General features: G+C 38.1%; 1 protein-coding gene across 1 annotated transcript in view; it reads right to left on the minus strand.

Moving 5' to 3' along the window:
* MRC1 (mannose receptor C-type 1) overlaps nt 1–20,170 on the minus strand; it is a 92,808-nt gene that overhangs the window by 16,632 nt on the left and 56,006 nt on the right. The window contains exons 13-23 of the mRNA XM_006093728.3: nt 17,967–18,094; nt 17,372–17,459; nt 15,668–15,812; nt 14,056–14,097; nt 12,647–12,810; nt 11,581–11,648; nt 10,075–10,175; nt 9,251–9,393; nt 8,754–8,868; nt 4,766–4,932; nt 2,681–2,783 (exon numbers count right to left, since the gene is read on the minus strand). Coding sequence (XP_006093790.1) covers nt 2,681–2,783; nt 4,766–4,932; nt 8,754–8,868; nt 9,251–9,393; nt 10,075–10,175; nt 11,581–11,648; nt 12,647–12,810; nt 14,056–14,097; nt 15,668–15,812; nt 17,372–17,459; nt 17,967–18,094 — 1,264 coding nt within the window. The remainder of the gene's footprint in view (nt 1–2,680; nt 2,784–4,765; nt 4,933–8,753; nt 8,869–9,250; nt 9,394–10,074; nt 10,176–11,580; nt 11,649–12,646; nt 12,811–14,055; nt 14,098–15,667; nt 15,813–17,371; nt 17,460–17,966; nt 18,095–20,170) is intronic.

The following is a 20,170-nucleotide window of genomic DNA, read 5'->3' on the forward strand; positions in this document are numbered from 1 at the left end:
GCTTGCAAACTGAATGAGATAGAGTATCTGGGTGAAATAAATGACACAGTTTAATCCCATCAATTAAATAATATCTATCATCCTATCATTCCTAATCTTTATTTTTCCATGTTGGTCAAATTTCAAGGTCAAGAACAGTCTTCCTCTTCCTCCCCTACTGTTCCACTCTATCCATGAATTTGCATCTATTTGTATCTCAGTGAGCCCTCCTGTGAGTAACACACCTTCAAGAGACAGGTTTAAGTTCTGGAATACAGCCATACATGAGTGCCTGCTTCATTTACCCTTGACCCCAGGATCAAGCTGTCCCTACTCATGACTTCCTGTGCCCGTCCCCCAGCAGCCCATATCTTATCCAAAATGACTCGGAGACTGGAGCCCTTTTAAGTCAGAATCATTTTGGCTTTCTGAACTTTCCTCTTCCATCTTCAGAGTTGAGTAGTTGCAGTTGAGATTGTGTGTCCTGCAAAGGCTAAAATATTTACAATTTGTTTCTTTACATGAAAAGCTTGCCAAGCTCTGGTCTAGGGTTCTAGATAACCGCGCCTATAGGTTTTGTCTTGGCCACTTTTCTGCCTGTTCCACTGTGTATCAGCCCAACCCACCATCTGCCTTGTTCTGCCACCACACAAAGGCCAAACTTTCTTGTGATTACACTGGGAAGGCCACAACTCCAATTCAGCAGGTGGTGGCGGCTTCCTCTTTCTTCTGCTGTTGCTGCCACCTTGTGTTGGTAGAATATCATTAAACCAAGAGACCTAGGCCAGGGTCCCTAAAATGTTACATTTCCCAGCTTGGGTTTGTCTTAAACGTTGCTGGGAAATTTTGGGGCCACGAAAAGTAGAAAAGGAAGCTTGAGATAGAGAAAAACAGCAACAACAATAACTAGACAACTTTGCTCATCTGTCCAATTTGCTTGTTTATGAAAAACTTATTTTAAAAAAACTAAAATATTGAGAGGCTAGATTGTGGGCAATATTTTATCTTCTTTATATATTTTGTATTTTATAAATTTTCAACAGAGAACATATGTATTTTAAAAGTTTTTTATTTACATATGTTTTATATTTTTTATTCATATATTTGTATATGTTATATAGAGAGAGAGATTTTGAAAAATATGATAAATGAGGGCACTAAATATCATCCTAATCCCACCATTCAAATATAGCCACTATTCTTATTTTCATTGTCTTTATTTAAAAGGGAGTTCATAGTGTCTTGTTTTGTTTTCCATAATTGACAGTCTATAAAATGTTATGGTCTGCCTTTTTCACTTTAATACTTTAACACCTTTCCTTAAGCCTAAATCTTCAAAATATTTTCATTGTTGGCAAATACTCTATCACTTACATTTATAATAACAAGAAAAAGATTTTAAGTAAGCAGGGGAATCATCATTCACTCCTAGAAGGAGCCTCTTCTCTTTGCCCAAATAGCAGAGGCACAGATGGCATTTCTGGGCCTAAGACTCTGGTCCTGCAGGGCACAGTGTAGAGAGAGAAGGGGCATGGCCTCTTTTTTTATAGTACAGGTGTTTAATTAAATTGTAATCATTAATGCAATAGCTGCCTCAATTTCGTTCAGATAATAAAAAATGATGACATAATGATAGTTTAAAGCCAATGCAATCACAATTCTACAAGCTAATTAAGAGTGAAACTAGAAGACTATTAAAAATCGCAAAAAAGATAATATGTTATAGTGCTTAAAGTTTCTGTAACTGTTGGTGAGGCTTACATCTAAATCTGATACAGAATTCTTAATGACATTGAAACAGTTCTTTTCTCAGCCCCATGGTACATATGGGTACTTTGAGTCTGGAAGAAACTGGCTTTGGGATTAATAAAGGTTAGAATGTCTGCAATACTTTTCAATCATCAGCAAGTACCTGAAGTGATTTTCAGTCATCGTTGGCATTACTCAGAGCTGGCGCTAGTTCCCTGATTCCCCAGGAAGTAGAAAAACATTTTAGTTCTGGAAGAAGTACCCTTTAACTCAAACTGATCCCCCAAGAGCTGTACTTAGGATGACAGCAAACCCCACCTCAACCCTTATCTCTAGTTGATTTTCTTAATTCCTGGCATTCTTCTTGCGTAGCTAGACATTTTTATTCCAGCTTCACCAGAAAGTAAAATGCGTATAACCATAATCTTGAATCTCAGTAAATATCCACATACTCTGCTTTATTTTCATTTAACTATAGTCAGGCTTTCTAAGCTGACAAAAGGAACACACGTCATGTAGCTACATTTTTTAAGAAAGAGAACATATATGTATATATTATGTTTTGTGTCCATGTTTATCAAATTATGCAAGTTGAAATGAGATATTCTTACTCTTTGTTTTTACGTACAAGTAGGCAAACATCCCAAGTTTCTAACAAAATTAGAAAGAGTTTCAACTTCACGTTTAATCCGCGCAAAACTTTCTGGTAATGGATGAGAGGGCACACTCACGATTTACAGAAAATATCCCCCATTTTGTCTGCCACAGGCACGCACGCATTACAGTGAGAATCAAACCCGCCGGGGCGTAAGGGGATCCTTTTTTAAAAAATAAGGCTTTAGTTTTTAGAGCAGTTTAAGGTTCCCAGGGAAAAAAAATGAGGGGGTCATTTAAAAAAAAACATATTTAAAAGCTCCAGCTCTTACAGGCGGGGAGGCTGTGTAGGACTCACCGGGAGGTGTCTGGCATATGTAGCCTCGCTTACTGTCACAGGTGTCGTCCATCCACTTTCCTGCCTCCTTAGACTTCGTTCCAATAATAACAACACAGTCAGCCTGCATATTTAGGGAGGGGGAGAGTGGGAACCAACAATTATTTAAATCAATTCATTATTAAGCCAAAACACCAAGTTTTAACATTGTCCTCATTCATTTACAGCAAGTTCAATTCATCCTTATTTTCCATGCCCTGCCCCAACTTTCCAGGTGGATCCCTCACAATGAACTCTTGCTATTTAACTGGAAACCAAATAGAGTTGGATACATTTTAGATACAGTTCCGAGGAACTCTGCTCTCAGAAATTTCATTAATTTATATATCCACAGCTAATATCGCTATGGTTGTCTTCTCCACCTCCCTGCCTCCACCCTCACTATCCCAAGAAAGTGACTGTTAGGAACCCCCAATCCTGTATTTCAAAGGTTCTTCCCTCATCCCCATCTCCCTTCCGTATTTCTCTTCCATTGTCCTAGTTCAGAATCCCTGGCATAGTCCTGAAAACCTGTATACAATAAGCAGGTTTCCACCACAAAATGCATATGGAAAGTTCTCTCCCACTCTCTTTATCAAACTGTATTTCACCTTTCCATTTTTCAAGTCCTGAAACTGTAACATCGCCATACATGTGTTTTGATTTCTTTCTCCTTTTTTTTGAAATATAAATTTTTAGACACTCTAAGAACAAGTCTAGGAATAAAATCAACAAGTAACAATGCTTTTTAACTAAAGGGTGAGATTACTGATTTTGTTTGTGTTGTTTTTGCTTTTCTTTATGTTCTAAAAAACACTTGTACAATAATAATTTGTTTTTGCTTTACATGAAATTCACCTCTCATCTCAGAAATCTTGCTAAGCAAAACCTATCCCTCTCCATTCTACTTTAATTTCTTCAGTACGTTTTCAGGCCTCATTAATGTAAAGAGGAGTCAAAGAACTTCTCCACAGAAAATGACTTACCCGTCACCAAAATGTACCCACTCTGCAAATTAATTCTCATAAAGAAGTCATTTTGATCAGATCATTTTCCTGCTCAAGCCTTTCCCAGGGCATCTAAATTTCTCTAACTTCTGTTTTCCACCTTTCAAAGCTTACTCCTATTTCTTTTTTGCATAAAACCCCTGCTACATCCAAACCAACTATTCCTGAACACACCTACCTTGTGCCTTTCTCTGGAAGACTTTACTCACCTTGCCCACCTAACAGGGCCTTCCCCATCCTCCCACCAAGCGCCCCTCGCCATTACGTTTGAAACTTCTCGAGGAAAAGACCCCTAGCGATTCTTTCTCATATTCCTTCCCTCCACCCAGTGAAGGGCTCCACGGGTAAGTGTTGACTAATTAAACCACTGCACCCAATAGTCAGTTCCTTTCCTCCGAACTACTATCTGCTTTAGAGCTGGTGCTAATTATGCACTTGCATTTCTTTGCTGTCTTCTTTCTTACATAATACTTGTGGTCTAGCTTCAGTGTGAGCTTCTTTAAAAACAAAATCTTAATGTTTTTCACAATGCTCAGCACGGTGTTTAACACTGATTAGTTGACTGTTCGATGATATGAGATTAAAAGTAGCAAAATAAAGAAGCAATCATCTGTCTCTTAGGTTAATGTACTAAAGCCCTTAGCACCGTGTTTGGCACATAGTAAGCATTCTACAAACATTCGCTCAGTAATGATGATGGGGAGGAGGAGGACATCGTTAGAAGTAGTAGTAGCTTCCAGACTACACCCCAAACACTACACCAGCTTCAGGAGTTCGGGGCAGCTGCTAACGCTGGGTCCCAGTTCCCTCCTGCCTACCACCTAGGCCCACCATGGAGCTGGCTTTCCCTGCCCCTCACTGCCGCCACCCCACACTGAAGAGTTCTTAGCTGAACCTGTACCCCTTCTTTCAAGGCTGGCTTAGTCTGAAATAGTTCAAATCTGCAAGAATGAATCAGACCAAGAAGCACTCTGGTTGATTTTTCACAGATGAATCGAGAATATGATGACTTTAAACAAACTGATAGGGTATAGAGAGCTGACTTGAAAGTGATATTTACATCTTCATACGAAAGACTGCTCCTTCTTCCGCCGGGGTAACCTTTCCCCCAGTTGGTGTAGTGAACTCCTCGCCCATCCGTCCACAGGAAAGTATGCTCTGAGTTGACATCGTTCAGCCCAATCCAGGCATTAAAAGTGGAATCTTTCATATGATAGGTAAGAAATGCTGAAAGAAAGTATCACAAGATAATTCGTAATTTCGGCGGGAAATACTGAAAATATGGAAAATATTCAAAATACATTAATTTAAAAATATCAAGCACGTGACCAGTGTCTTCATTATTATTTAAAAGCGCATACGATGAAAACACACGCTTTCTAACCTTGCCTTGTGTTATTGCTTCAGCTCGGGACTTTAAAAAGTTTCTTACAATAGAAGTCGAGGTTTTATCTGGGCCACTACAGACGACTACACAGGTTGTGCCCTGCCCAAGGGCACTAGGGCCCTGGGAAAAGGGAGCCTAAAGTCTGCCCCACACCCCGATCTGCGTTGCAGCTGCCGACAAGCCTGCAGAAGAGGTACATTTTCCTAATTCATGCCCTGTCACCTGAGTTAGCAGACATCCTGATTCCAGAAATAAAATAATCTGATTAGAACCACTAGGCACAGAGAGGGCTCTTCATCCGGAAAAGTTTTTTCAATGAACACTATTTATAAAAACAAGATACTACTGTCAAATGATCACACGTCTTGCCAAACCAGAAGAGCTGCCCAACTGGAACACGCCCTGGGCAGCCAACTCCTAGGGCTCAGCAGCTGTCCAGGGCGTGTGCTTGGACCCAGAGGGCACCCTGATGCTAAGCACTCACATCATGAGGAGAGAGCTAGAAAAATTCAACGGATGTAGAACAAATATGGCCTCTTGTATCCTTATCAATCCCGGGGCAGAGGGGATGGTGAAAAATATCCAGAAGCAGTAAAAGGCTTCAATGTGCAAGCGCCCCTCCCGCCGCCCTGAGGCCTCCCCACGTTTCCCACAGCAGCTGTCTTCTGGGCCGGGAACACCTGCCGGCACCTGTGGGCGCCTCGGCGGATACGCACCAATTCCACAGAACAACAATTTCTAAATATTTATGTGCAAACACGACTCCTGAGTGCAAATGGAAAACTGAATGACTAAGCACTAAAGTTACTAATAGAAAATGCAAAATACAGAGAAGCCTGCAGAGACACAATTATCTGTTTATTCAAGAACAAACAATTCCGCCCTAACAGGTTCGGCTCCATAGAGAGAGCGTCAGCCTGCGGACTGAAGGGTCCCAGGTTTGATTCCAGTCAAGGGCATGCACCTTAGTTGCCGGCACATCCCCAGTAGGGGGTGGGCAAGAGGCAGCTGATTAATGTTTCTAACTCTCCATCCGTCTCCCTTCCTCTCTGTAAAAAATCAATAAAATATATATTTTTTAAAAAAGAGCAAACAATTCCATGGAAAGCCCATGGCTCCGTGATTACTCTTTTGCAGAGTAGTAGATGCTCAGGAATGTGCCTATTTTTCAATTAACTAAAGGTTAAAAAAATTGTTTTGTCTTCTAACATTTTTCAGAGAGAGAGAGGAGAGCATGGGTAGATATTTATTTTAGTTTTATTTCCTAAAGAAGATCATAACTTTTACCCTATCCCCAACTCAAAATTAAATGTGGAAAAGCTCTACTGCCAATATTTCAGCACTGACTTTTTTTTTCTGCCAAAAACCACAATAAGAATTCAACAACGTGTGCCTGTTTTGCCAGGAATAATGTTATTTTATGTGAAAATTGTTTCCTTCTGCACATCTCTATTACCCAGGTTCTAATTTTGTTATGCCAGGAATCAGCCCTTTGTGGTTAAGAGAGGGATCAATTATTGTGTTCCTCTGCTGGGTAGCAAAGCCCAAAATGTGGTAGGCTAGTTGGAGAAATGTGGATATTATAGTCTTACAATTTTTTTATTGTATGCTATGGTTTGACCCTCTTGCTTTAGTGTCTGGCAAGTTACTGAACTTGTCAAAAGTGCTCAGGGAACGCGTGGTTAGTTTAGCATACAACGTGTTCCAAGAGAGCAGTCAGCACATCGACGGAGCAAAATGAACATTTGGGAGGGTGCCAAACAGGGTCTAGTGTCTTTCTTTTTTCTTGTATTTTTTGAGATAATACCATTTACCCAGAATGTAATTTTAGACGCCAAAGAATCTTGGGACTAAAAAGGAATTTAGAAATTACCCAGACCACATCTCTCACCTACAACATTGCACCCATTCACCTGTACAACAAACATTTATTGAGCTTCTTCCACATTATGTACTAGTCAATAGATAGGACTCGATGTACCTTTCAGTTTAAGCGTTTTCACAGCCCTTTAGAGAACTCATGAAGCAGCCCATCCAATCAGTTCTAATTGCTAGAATGACCTCCTAAGTTTAAGCCTAAATATATTTCCCTGTAACTGCCACTCATTGGTTCTAGGCCTTCCTTCTGGAACCACATAGGATGATCCTTGAAAAGCCACATCCTCTCTTTTCTAGGCTGTGAAACCGTGGCCTCTCAAACATTCCTCACTTGCCACTTGCTGTGGTTTCCAACCCTTCAACCGTTTAGTCACTTTCATCTGAATAGCCTCCAGCTGGTCAACATCCTCCTTAAAGAGGCAAGTCACAAATTCAACCTAACATCTATTTCAGATAAGGTGGCTCGGAGAAGTCCACGCAGAAGTGGTCAAGCACCTTTCATCTGAGAGCAGTGAATTTTACAACCTGCCATATGGTTAGGATATGTTTTCTCCTTCAGTGCTCTTCTTCAGAGCTCTGGCTTATCCTTATATTTTATCAAAATACATTTCTCAATTTATTCAAAGTTTATATTCCAAAATCAATTTTATTGCATTCTAAGTTATGTGGTAACATGACTAGAAAAGCAGTAAATGGGAAATCAGCAATTTCTCATTTACTACTAGAACGACTCTGTTGCTTTGCCTCTTTGGGGAGCAAGCTGGTGTGGTGGAAACAGAAGGGGATGTAAACTGGGAGACCCAGCTTGATTCCCAACCCTACTGTTCCCTCAGCAAGCTCCTGATTCCAGGCTCTCTGAACACCACTTTCCCACTCACAAAGTGGGGTAGTGATACCTGCTTCACAGAGTTGTTCTGACAATGAAGAGGGACTTATATGCAAAACGAGAGGCCTGCTGCATGAATTCATGCATGGGTGGGGTTCCTCGGCCTGGCCAGCGATAGGGGCCAATCGGGGCCATCTCACCCAGTCCCAATCGGGGCGGTCAGGGCCGGCCGGGGGGAGGGACTGTGGGAGGTTCCCGACCACAGGAGGTTGGCTGTGGGAGTGCACTGACCACCAGGGGGCAGCTTCTGCATTGAGCATCTGCCCCCTGGTGGTCAGTGCATATCATAGCTACCAGCTGGTCATCTGGTTGTCTGGTCATAACAGTCGCTTAGGCTTTGATATATATAGATGTCCAGCATGGTGCCTACAACTGAATAAAATAAAATAGTTCTCACTATGGGCTTGATTTTTTTCCCCTTTCTACTTTTTCCTATTGAAAACCACAAACTCATTTTCAATCACAATCCTATATAATAACATGCTAATATGAAAATCAACCAAACGACAGAACGACCGGTCGCTGTGATGCGCACTGACCACCAGGGGGCAGGTGCTCAATACAGGAGCTGCCCCCTGGTGGTTAGTGTGCTCCCACAGGAGGAGCGCTGCTCAGCCAGAAGCTGGGCTCACAGCTGGCAAACGCAGCAGTGGTGGCAGGAGCCTCTCCCGCCTCCACAGAGCACTAAGGATGTACAACTGCTGGCTTAGGCAGGGAGTGGACCTAAGCTGTCAGTCAGACATGCCCTGAGGGCTCCCAGACTGCGAGGGGGCACAGGCCAGGCTGAGGGATCCCTCTGAGTGCATGAATTTCATGCACTGGGCCTCTAGTATTCCATAATTTTATGAAAAAATTACATGTTCAAATGCATGATTGAATGTACAATGGCCTGCATACCTTGCTCTCTTTCATTGCGTATGGATACCAGATTCCCTCCAAATCCTATGCAAGCTTTTCGTGCCTCTTGCCATGTTTTTCTTTCTTGTTCAACAAATCCAAAGATTTTGAGACACTGGAATGAAAGGAAAAAATCCAGTGATTAAAGATACTACTAAAAAGTCTACTGAACTACATCAAAATTATTTATAAAGATTATAGCTAAATATAAATTCCCTCACAACCAAATAGAGATCTAAAATATTGAGTAAGTTTTATTACAAACTTTTTTTGCAAACCTCTTTTCTCTTTTTGGACAAAGGGTACAACCATTTGGATAATATATCATATATACTCGTAATTTCCATAAAGAATTTGACATGGGAATCTTCACCAATTCTTGCCTAAAAATTACTAAAATGATGAAGTAAAGTAAAAGTTAACTTTAAGCTGAAAGATTTGCATTGTCACTCTCCATAAAAGAATCAGTGTCAAGATTGCAACTCATTTTTTCTTACCTTGTTGTTGTAGAAACTCCAACCTTCCTTACAACCTCCTGGGGCTGGGGGCGTGGTAGGAATGACTGTGGCATTGATGCTGCTGTTATGTCGCTGGCAGATGAAGGGGTTTGGATAACCACAATTAATGTCATTCCAAAGCCCTGGCAAAGAACAAAATAGTTAAATTAGATTTGCATGTTTAAAAATGCATATATACATATATATTTATATATATACATATATGAAGGGTTCTCAAAAGTGGTTTAGACTACAACCAAACTTTAATTCATTCAAGTGACTCAAAAAGCCAATGTAATATCCTTTCACTCTTTCACTTGAACTAATAATAGTTCAACTTTATAAAGAGCTTCCTATGAGCCATGTACACACTTGGAATTACAGATATAGTATCTAAATAGCCAGTTACAGCAAATGGTAATAATGTTATAACGAACTCTCTATATACCAAACATTTATTTAGTGTTTTAGAAGTATTATCTTGTTTAATTTTCTCAACAGATAGGTTCTATCTTTATTCCAATTTAGAAGACAAAGACTGGAGAGAGAGATAAAGGAGATAAACATTCTGGATATTTTCTTCAAATCAGAACATAAAAAAAATATTTCATAAGATGAGAAATGAGATGATTGTGTAATTTAATAGAATAAATGTTAAGCATCCCTTTGCTTTAAAAATTCAATGATTAGATGGCTAAAATCAGAACTCTCCTTTATTCTCTCTTCTTTCTGACTTAATTGCACAACCTTCTACTTTTAGCCTAAGGAGGTAACAAATGACACATCACACCACAAGCCAAACTCAAGATATGTATATTATCTACCTGAATTTGCATACATGACTACACAGTTTTCATCGTCATTTGCAAAATTGGGTTCACCTGGGGCCCAAGCCACAAAATTCACCTTGCTTTCATCCATCCAACTGGAAAACAAAATTCAGGCATTTAATAAAAGTCCAATCATTAGAATAACTAGCTACAGCCTAGTGGAGGGAACAGGCAAGTCAATCAAGATGAAGGAATCACAGGATCCTAAGCTAATAGAAGAGAGGATTCTAGAGAGCAGTTCTAGAGAGAGGGTTCTAGAGAGAGGTTCTAGAGAGACTAGCAAGAAAACCCCAAAGGTCGGTGGTGCTTCTGGTACATTGTGCTCCTGTAGCAACCTGATGCTTTGGCTACTCTGCTTTCTTTGCCCTTCCTGGAAGAAGCTGCCTTTAGCCTTGAAGTGGGAGAAGAAATGGAGATGCCCATTACTTTGGAAGTGGGTCAGAGCAAAAATCCTCCCATACTTCTTTTTTTTTATAAACAGAAATTTATTTCTCACTGTCTGGAGGCTGAAAGTCCAAGATCAAAGCTCTGGCAGATTTGGTGTCAGGTGAGAGCCCGCTTCCTGACTCATCTCCCATAATACTTCTTAGGCATCATTGCCACAAACACAACCACCATGGAGAGGCTGAGAATGTAGAGTTTCTCATGAAGCCCGTCCTCTAAATGTCATGTTTTCTCTTGTTTTTCTTAAGTGATATGGACCAATATTTATTTTAATAAATTATAGGAATTCAGAGACATTTAGTAGGAAAAGGACCAAGAGATCATTGAAGAGATCTCTCATGCCTATCCAAAAGAGCTTCAAACATTTCTGATCTTTAAAAATCATGAGTGTGAGTTTAGGTCTCATTACACAAAAATGGCAATAATAGCCAGAGGGAACATGTGTGGCTAAAACATCTGTGCATGAGCCAGGAAGACATATCTGCTCTTCAGACTTAGGAGAACACGTATATAAATGAACAAGCGAAGAAACCCCCCAAACATACTAATTTCCTCCCTCCCATAGCTTTCCTGGCCCCTGTACCCTATGGAAAATGGTAGAGTCATTTCTTTGAGGGAAAGCGTCTCATGCAGTTAACACCCTTTTTCAAAGTTGTGATGTTAAAGCAGTGAGTGGAGGAACATAAAAGGACCCTTTAGTTCTGTGCGTCAAGGCATCCAAGTGGAAATTGTAATTTTTAAAATAAATTCAGTGTTCATATGTATATAATACATCTTCTTAGAAGATGATTTACTAACAGGTGACAGCATTCAAAAACAAAGACAGGTAAAGTTTTGCAAGATTAAATCAGATTTTGAGTTATTCAAAAATTAGAATACTGAAGACATTTAACAGGATTATTTCTAATTCTTTTTGGTTTTATAAAAGATGCTTTTTAGGTTAAGAACCCTGGTGGATTTTTAAAAATGCATTCAGCAAAATAAAATCCTCAAAATAACTTAGGTGTTTATCCAATCACTATCTTAAGCAAAGTCATTTTATTTTTATTTACTTACGAAAACTTTCTATCCAAGCTGATCAATAAACCAATAAAATATGCTGGCTGTGCATCCATCCTGTTTACCTAAAACATGGAAGTTTACATATAGTTCAATCTATATTTACATAATAAGCAAATTCTTACATAAAACCTATACATTAATGAAGCAACCTATTTGGAACTTTTTCTAAGGAAGAGATTCATGTAGAAATCTTGTAGTATATCCAATGTTATGTTTTTCATAAAAATAAAAATAAAAATATGCACATTATATAACAACTTGCATTTATAAAGCAAATATCTGAAGTAGCTCTATAATATCGAATGTCTATAGTAATTAGGTTGTTGAAGGCCATCTGTTAAACAAAGTCACCATTTAGGATTATGTGTCTAAGGAAAGACTTCTTGATCCATGCATATATTTGTGCAATATTAGAGAATATCAAACCAAGGTATATCTACAAAGATGAAGATAAGTCAGACTACACTCTTACTACCTTTGTAATCAAATAAATCTTTATTTCTCATTACTATTCAACTTTTTTCCTGCTCTCTTTCCTATCCTTTTTCTGGCAACAAGAATGCCATGAAGATTTTTAAAGAGAAAGATTGAACCAAGAACTCTTAGAAAAAACAAATTACTTCACTCTTAGCTGACAAGAAAGATTTTTATATGAATAATCAAGATGTACTACCTATTAACCAACAATTTGGTCCAACTAAAGTAGATTTTTAAATTAATAATCAACCTGCACTATACACAAAGAATTGATATAAACAACTAGTTAGATATTACAATCTTTGAAAATCAAATTAGTGAACTCAAAGCCATGAAGTCTGGATCCTCACAAAGCCCAGACTACAAACTGTCGATGGGTTCTGTGATTCTTCACTGAATATTCAAGCAACAGGTCATTCCTTTCTATTATGGCCAACATCCCCACATTTATGTCTTTACCCTGACCCTAGAAGGTGAAAATTCATCACATAATTTAAAATTGCAGCACAGGGTACCAACTATAGACATTATCTTTGCTTAACACATGTCAGTGGTCCATTCTTAAATTAATCATATTTCTTACATATTTCCATAGAAACTTCTTTTCACTTTCACTTTGAATGGAAACAAGATCACCAAAATTCCTCTTGCAAAATTCTCGTGCATTGTCCATTGTTTCCGACTCTTTACTAAAATAATACTGGTAGTCTTTGTAAATAACCCACCCATCTTCAGTGACCGGTGGATCTGAAAAATTCATGGAAAAGGGTGATGGATTTTACTTTGGTGAATTCAAGAATCTGGTATGTATGGTACACACAAATGAAAAGGGCAGAGTGGCTACTATATCAGAGGTGTCTGCAACTCCGAGAGCCCAGATTAAGCAGGATGCTTATTCTAAATACAGACTGAAATACCTAAGGCCAGATTGCCCCTTGCCACCAACTCTGTACAAGCTCACTATGTTCTCTTCCCAACTAAGTTCCATGAACTGGTATCTCTATTGGGTAAAGGAACTTCCAGCTTTACCTTCATCAATAGGATCACATAGCTGGAAGGATTTACATCCAGGCACCAGTGATGTTCTAGGTGTAAGAAGTGGAGGCCGTGAGAAAGCATCTTTTATCTCAATAGAACAAACAACTTGTAATAGGTGGGACTAGGGTGCTTCGGTGTATAACGGGAAAACCAAAGAATTCACAAACCAGGACTCCTATGGCTGTTGCCAAACCATAAAATTCTATGATTCTCCTCTGGTGTAGGCTAAATAGAAGCTCCCAAAGATATCTAGATCCTAATCTCTGGAATCTGTGAATGTTACTTTACACAGAAAAGGCACTTGGTAGATGGGACTAAATTAAGGGAGATGGAGAGACCATCCTAGATTATGTGGTTGGGCCCTAAATGTAATCTCAAGCATCCTGATAGAGGGAGGCAGAGGGAGAGTTGACTCCAGAAGAAGAAAACAATGTGACAAATGAAGCCACATTGCTGGTTCTGAAGATGAAGAAAGGGGCCATGAAATAACAATGCCAGGAATGCGGCTCTAGAAGCTGGTAAAGGCAAGGGAAGAGATCCCCCCTTTGAGCCTCTGGAGGGAGCATGGTCCTGCCAATGCCTTGGTTTCAGCTCAGTGAAGCTGAGTTCCTATTTCTTACTTCCAGGTCAGGGAATAAATGGCTGTCACTTTAAGCCACCAAGTTTGTGGAAGTTTGTTACAGCAGCCCTAGGAAACTAATACCTGTGCTAAAGAAGGAACAGTGATCTTGGATTTGATTTGTAAACATTCATTGTACTAATATCTGCTTGATATTTGTGTTCATGAACATCTGTCTGGAGAGAAAGATCCAAACTTGCATGAGATTTTCAAAGATATTAACAACTTCTGCTCTCCACCTTCTTAGGGCAAATTTGTTTTGTTTTGTTTTTCATTGTGAGAAAAAAGAGCGGAGAAAAGCTATCAATATAGAGATCAGAAAATAAAACACCTACTGTCTTCAGGAGTTGGTGTTGGCTCGGGTTTTGGTGTTTGGCCTGGAAAACAAACAAAAAAATTAATATAAAGTATGCTGCCCTTCTGCTATTACATATTCTTCTAGTTTCACAATTTTCATATAGCTAAATAAAGCTAAATGTAGCTAAAAAATTAATTGTTCTCTTTTCTTTTCCTCCCCCTCCCTTCTATACTCCAATTCTCCTATCATGCTATGGAGGAGGAAAGTGAAGGAAAATAGAAGTAGGAGTGAAGAGATAAACAAAGTAGGTACAATAATGGCCACCAGAAATCAAAAGAGAGTTTTCAGGCACAGCAAGCAGTGTCATACAAAGGAAAGAAAAGAGAACAGTTTTGGAATCAGAAAGCCTAGGTTCAAATTCCAGACCTGGGTTTAAAATGCTTGCCCTTAGTTTTGTCAACAGTAAAAAGGAGTTAGTAATTATGTGTAAATAGCTGAGGTAAAATACGTGAATTATATGTATTTAGAAGGTGCTTAATCGATATTAATTTTATAGTCACACATATTATTATTAGCTATGAAATTACTTCAAATTTCATTATTTGAAATTACATATGAACTACTTATTTATAAAATATACTTTCTTTAAAGAATCTTATTTTTATTAAATGTATGTTTTACTAAAAGTTAAATAAAATAATTTTCTTTTCAAGTAGTTGTTGATATATCTGGACTCTGTTGGAATCTGATAAAAGGACTCAAGTTTCTCAGCTTTTGGTTTAATATAGTCAACATCCATAAGAATAAAAGTACCAATGACCCATAAAGAAACAAAACATAATAAAATCATTTGTAGCTAGAACTTTAAAGAAAAATCAGCCACTACTTATTCCTCCATTTTGAAAACACTAGTCTAAGCAGCAGTAAGGAAAATAAGCAGACAAACAGCAACAGTGTCCTGAGCAGTAGACTTGAGACAGTGGCCAAGGTTTCCCCACAGCAGAGGGCAATGTGGTTCCATTTATCTGTTTACAAAGAACTGGTTGATGTATATTTTGGTTCAAGGGTGGGTCTATTTGTGTTTTTTTAAGCATAAGAATCTGGATCCTCTGACCTCCCTGCCTGACTTGGATATGTGGACCTTTCTGAGTCAAGATCATGACTCATAGCATCACTGCTACTTTTTGACCATTAGTAATATGGTGGATCCTCCAAATGGTGTCTGTTCTTTGTGTTGAACATTTCCTCAAGAAATCAATATTTCGAATATTCGGACTTAGGAAATTTTTCACCTAATGTAGGTCAAAGGGTGACAATTCCAAAAAAGAAATGGCATAGTCATTGCTCTGCTCACGGAGTAGAACATCCACTCCTACCACTGAGAGCCTGAGCCAGAAATCAGAGCTCATGGGAACTATTCCCAGGGACGTGACTCGAGTCTAGGATTCCCAGTGGCCTTTTGATCTTCTGTTCCTTTGGAACATTTATCTGTGTTCAGCGACTTCATTCTCATCCTGTGAAAGGATGGCTCCTGCCAGTTCCTTTATTTTTTATGTTGTTTGTTTGGTTCTGCTAATAAAGGGAAGTTATTGGGATGTCAGAAGGTTAGTTCTTCGAGCTAAGATAAAGGAAAGAACAGGTTATCATACCTTTACGTATCTGGCAAATCCAGTTCTTAAGATGTTCACAGTTAATATCATTCCAGGACATAGTAGGGTCACCTTTCAGCTCTCCACAGTATTCAGCATTTCCATAATTATTAGGTTCTCCATAAGACCAATTTTCATAGGAAACCTATGTTAGAAACATTATACACCCACCATTTATATCAGCCCAATGTCAATCATTTACCCAAACAGGAAAGTAAAGATATATTTATATTTTTAAAACCATTTCCCTTTTTCACCATAGTTTTGCTTCTAAAGCAAGATTTATAAACATGAATGGGAAAGAGCTTTCATTACATGGAAACTTTTGAAGTTGAGTAGAATATGCTATTGATTATTAGAAAATTTTCTTTACTCTAATTAAACAGAATGGCTCTAGAGCAGGGGTGGGCAACCCCTGGCACGCGTGCCAAACATGGCACGCCAGTAACTTTGCTGGCATGGGAAACCCTCTCTTATAATCTTCCATTTAAAATTTTTTTCTTAATATCAACTTTTTTATTTTTCAGATAAATTCAGTGTAGGTGCATCTTAGATAAATAAATAATTTTACATAACATGTATACATTAAAAAATAAATGTATTTTTCATCATCATATACTGTGTTTTTGTCACTCGAATGAATTCTATTATTTCTTCAAGGTTCTTCATATATGTACACCTTAAGAGATATCAAGTAGGCGTAACATGTTCTCAAAAAATTAGGATTGGCACGCAGAAGAATTTTGAGTCAGAGATTTTGCTGGTTTTGGCATGCACTCACAAAAAGGTTGCCCAGCCTTGCTCTAGAGCCATTTTTTTTATATTTAGAAAAAACTTGGCAAAGAGCTCCACTGATCAGTATAGGAAGTTCTTACATTTATAACCCATTCTTAAGGGATAATATTTCAGTGTGATGTTGGAAACTTTCTTTTTATTCGATGGTAGCATAAAGCATTCATTCTTTTTTAAAAAGAAACAGACCAATGACATGTTGCTAACAAAACTACCAAAGTTTACCAAAATGAACAGTGGAAATAATGGGGGGCTGGGTTTAGGTCCCCTGTGATGTTTTCAATGTGGAATCATAGTCCATAAGGTTTTAGACTAAGTATTATGATCTATTTTCCAGAGGTATGATATAAAGAATCCATGATCAATGGATCCATCAAATATACCATCTTACCCAAGTTCCTTGAGAAGTTGCTGGTGTAAGAGGAGATAGAACTAAAATCACACAAAAATATGTGATGACTAGTGTCCAAAATGCCAGCAAGTGCCCAAGCCTCTCACTTCTCCATTCCTAAGAATGGAGAAGTTTGACATAACCTAATGGCTATTAATAAAATATCAGAAGTTATTTCCAGACCTCCTGATCTATAAGAACACTTGATGTTTAAGAAGTTTAACTACTTGAATGCCAATTTTTCATATCAAAATAAATATATTTTATGTAAACTACTACAATGAGTTTCTAATTTTTTTTTCCAACTAGCCAACATGATTACACCTTGGGTAAATAAGAGAACTATACTGGGGCAGAGACAGAATAATAATCCTAAAATAGCATTTACTTTTCACAGAAAAATGTCTCTAGCTATCATAATAAAAAGTCTTACCAAAAATGTATATTAAGCCAAAGGATAACATTAAAATAAATACTACATGATAAAGTAAGAAAATGATATATTAAATTAAATCACTCACAGGAGAACCATCACTCCAAGTAAAGCCCTCTGAAGGACTTTCATATGTCAACCCCAACCAAAACAGTTCGTGGTAGTTTCCACTAGCCCTGCAATATACAAGATATAAAGAAAGCTTATGCATGAAACAAGTTTGTTTAGCTATAAAGACTAATCAAATTTGAAAATTACACAGGTAAAGAGATTCAATGATTAAATATAAGCATTATTCAATAGATGTGCATTTTTGGTAGAACCCATATATATCCTAAAAACGAGCCACCTTTTGTGAATAAATAATTGTAAAGCACTGAAAGATAATCATTCGTTATTCATTTAACAATATGTATTGAGTGTCTTGTACTTTTATAGAGCCATTCATCACAGGATTTATCCTTATAAAATTAAGGCATTCAGAAGTGAAACTAGATTTTAAAAAGGCCCCCCCCAAATAAAAATAAATTATAAAAAATAAAAAAGGGCCCATAGATTTGGAATACAATATATGAACTCATAGCAGCGCCATGAGCCAACAATTTTGGGAACATAAAATGTTTCTCAACATAATTAGCACCAAATAGATAAAAGAAGAGTATTATATAGAAAAAGATACTCACGTTATTAATCGCCATATTGCTTGCTGTTCCTCTTTATTATTTATACTCGCTAGATCTCCACCCAGAGCTTTACAGAAATCTCGAGAGTCAAACCATGTTTTCTTCTCATGTAATCCTTTTGTAAACAGCTAAAGAGGATATGGTTTCAGGAGTTATTTTGCACTGCATAGCTTATTAACTCAAGATAAATAATTATTTACTTTTGGTGAGATTTCCTTTACAGAAAAGCAAGACATTACAATGACCCCACACAACATAATTCTCTTGGCTAAAAATCAATTTATGAGTGAATATTTGGGCAACAAACTTTGGGTGATGATTTTGTTAAGAAAACTTTAAAAAATAAAGTTTGCCGAAACCGGTTTGGCTCAGTGGATAGAGCGTCGGCCTGCGGAATGAGAGGTCCCGGGTTCGATTCCAGTCAAGGGCATGTACCTGGGTTGCAGGCACATCCCCAGTGGGAGATGTGCGGGAGGCAGCTGATCGATGTTTCTCTCTCATCGATGTTTCTAACTCTCTATCTCTCTACCTTCCGCTCTGTAAAAAATCAATAAAATATATTAAAAAAATAAATAAATAAAGTTGATAGCACATGAGGAATTAGCTTAAAATTTTAGAAGCTTTAGGCATATGGGCTAAGCATACAGCTCATTGTCAAGGTTAATTTGGTTTAGTGTGAAAAGTAGCATTAAGATGGAAAGAAATTGAAAGAAAATTTTGATACAGAGAAAGTATACATGAATAAAGAAAACATGAAGGAAAATAACCTCCCTAAAATTGTGCCACAGATTGCTATCCTGTTAGGCTTAAACAAGGAATAACCTGGCAGCCTTTCAACACTTTGTTGGCCGTGTCCTTCAACACCGCCTTGTCTTTTTTCCTTGTAGATGCATATTTTCACAACTATTGGCACACATGCTCTGTACTAATCTGTCAGAGCATCTAAAAAGGTGGGTTATAAGTTAAAACCAATTTAATATTTCAATAATTTAGGGAATATGTCATATTATCCAGCAGATTTCAATGAAAAGCAATACACAGTGACAGTCTGGGAAACACCTATCAGTATGCAATCAGCATAAGAGTTCATTGTCTCCACCAACTTTTACAACATTTATTCGTTGTTTTTCATGAGTCTTGGCCCCATCATCCAAGGCTTGTGGAAAAAGAAATTTGCTTCCAACCGACTGTGGCTGCCCAGCTGTCATCATGCAACCCAAGGCAACCTTCACCTTGACCCTAACTCAAGCCATCTAGACAAAGGTGATCTGAGCAAGTTTCCACTTAAGTAATCCTAAGACTTCTGTGGCTGCCTCAACTTGCTAGACTGTGATATAAGATTTCATTTTATTAAATCAATTTACTATCAGCTGAATTTTATTAATAATTCCTGTATCTTAACTGTACAAAGACGGTCAATATATTTCCAAACAAACCCTACCCAAAGCACCTCTAAAACCGTAGACTTTTTAGTGACGCACATCTGTGGATTTGTTGAATACACACCTGGGTCGTCTCCTAGAATCTTGGTTCACTTCCCAGCTCTGGAGAATTCTGCTGCTTCTCTCAAAATTCTGCAACATATCTCCACAGCCTACCACCCTCAGGCAAATGGCTTTGTATAAAATAAATGTGGTCTTTGTGTAGTAAGTCAAAAGTTTCCTAGCAACAATAATAAATATCGAATCCTCTTCTGTTTAGGCCAATATAGTCCCTTCTATATAAATTATGCTTTTAACCCAGACTGGCTAATCTGGATTGCATAGTTCTTCAGCTCTATTGCTACTAATGGGAGTTTCCCACCCAACTAGCCACACCCCTCAGGTTAGAGAAGATTAAGCAACATCATTCTAACACACGTTGATAATTCAAGTTCTTCATTAACCCTGCCTGTCTTACAAGGCATGCCATGGCCGTAGGCCATTCACAGGATTGAATAACAGAAGTCTTGAGAATGTAACTTTAAACACTACTAAGCAGTAGATAAGTAAATTTCTCATTTAGTTAATCTTAACCTTCTCTAGAAAGAATAGAACTTACAAGAAAGAGAGGGCCGGGGGAAGCCCCAAATAAATTCACTGGGGTTTTTCTTTGTTCATTTGTTTGGGTGAACTTGCTTGCATAAGGAGAAAATAGACAATTCAGCCCAGGAGTGTATAAAACAATTGCAGAATATCAAATTGTCATTTAAGGGACATGAAACA

The sequence above is a fragment of the Myotis lucifugus genome, unplaced genomic scaffold (assembly GCF_000147115.1).
Source record: "Myotis lucifugus unplaced genomic scaffold, Myoluc2.0 scaffold_121, whole genome shotgun sequence".
Taxonomy (NCBI): Eukaryota; Metazoa; Chordata; class Mammalia; order Chiroptera; family Vespertilionidae; genus Myotis; species Myotis lucifugus.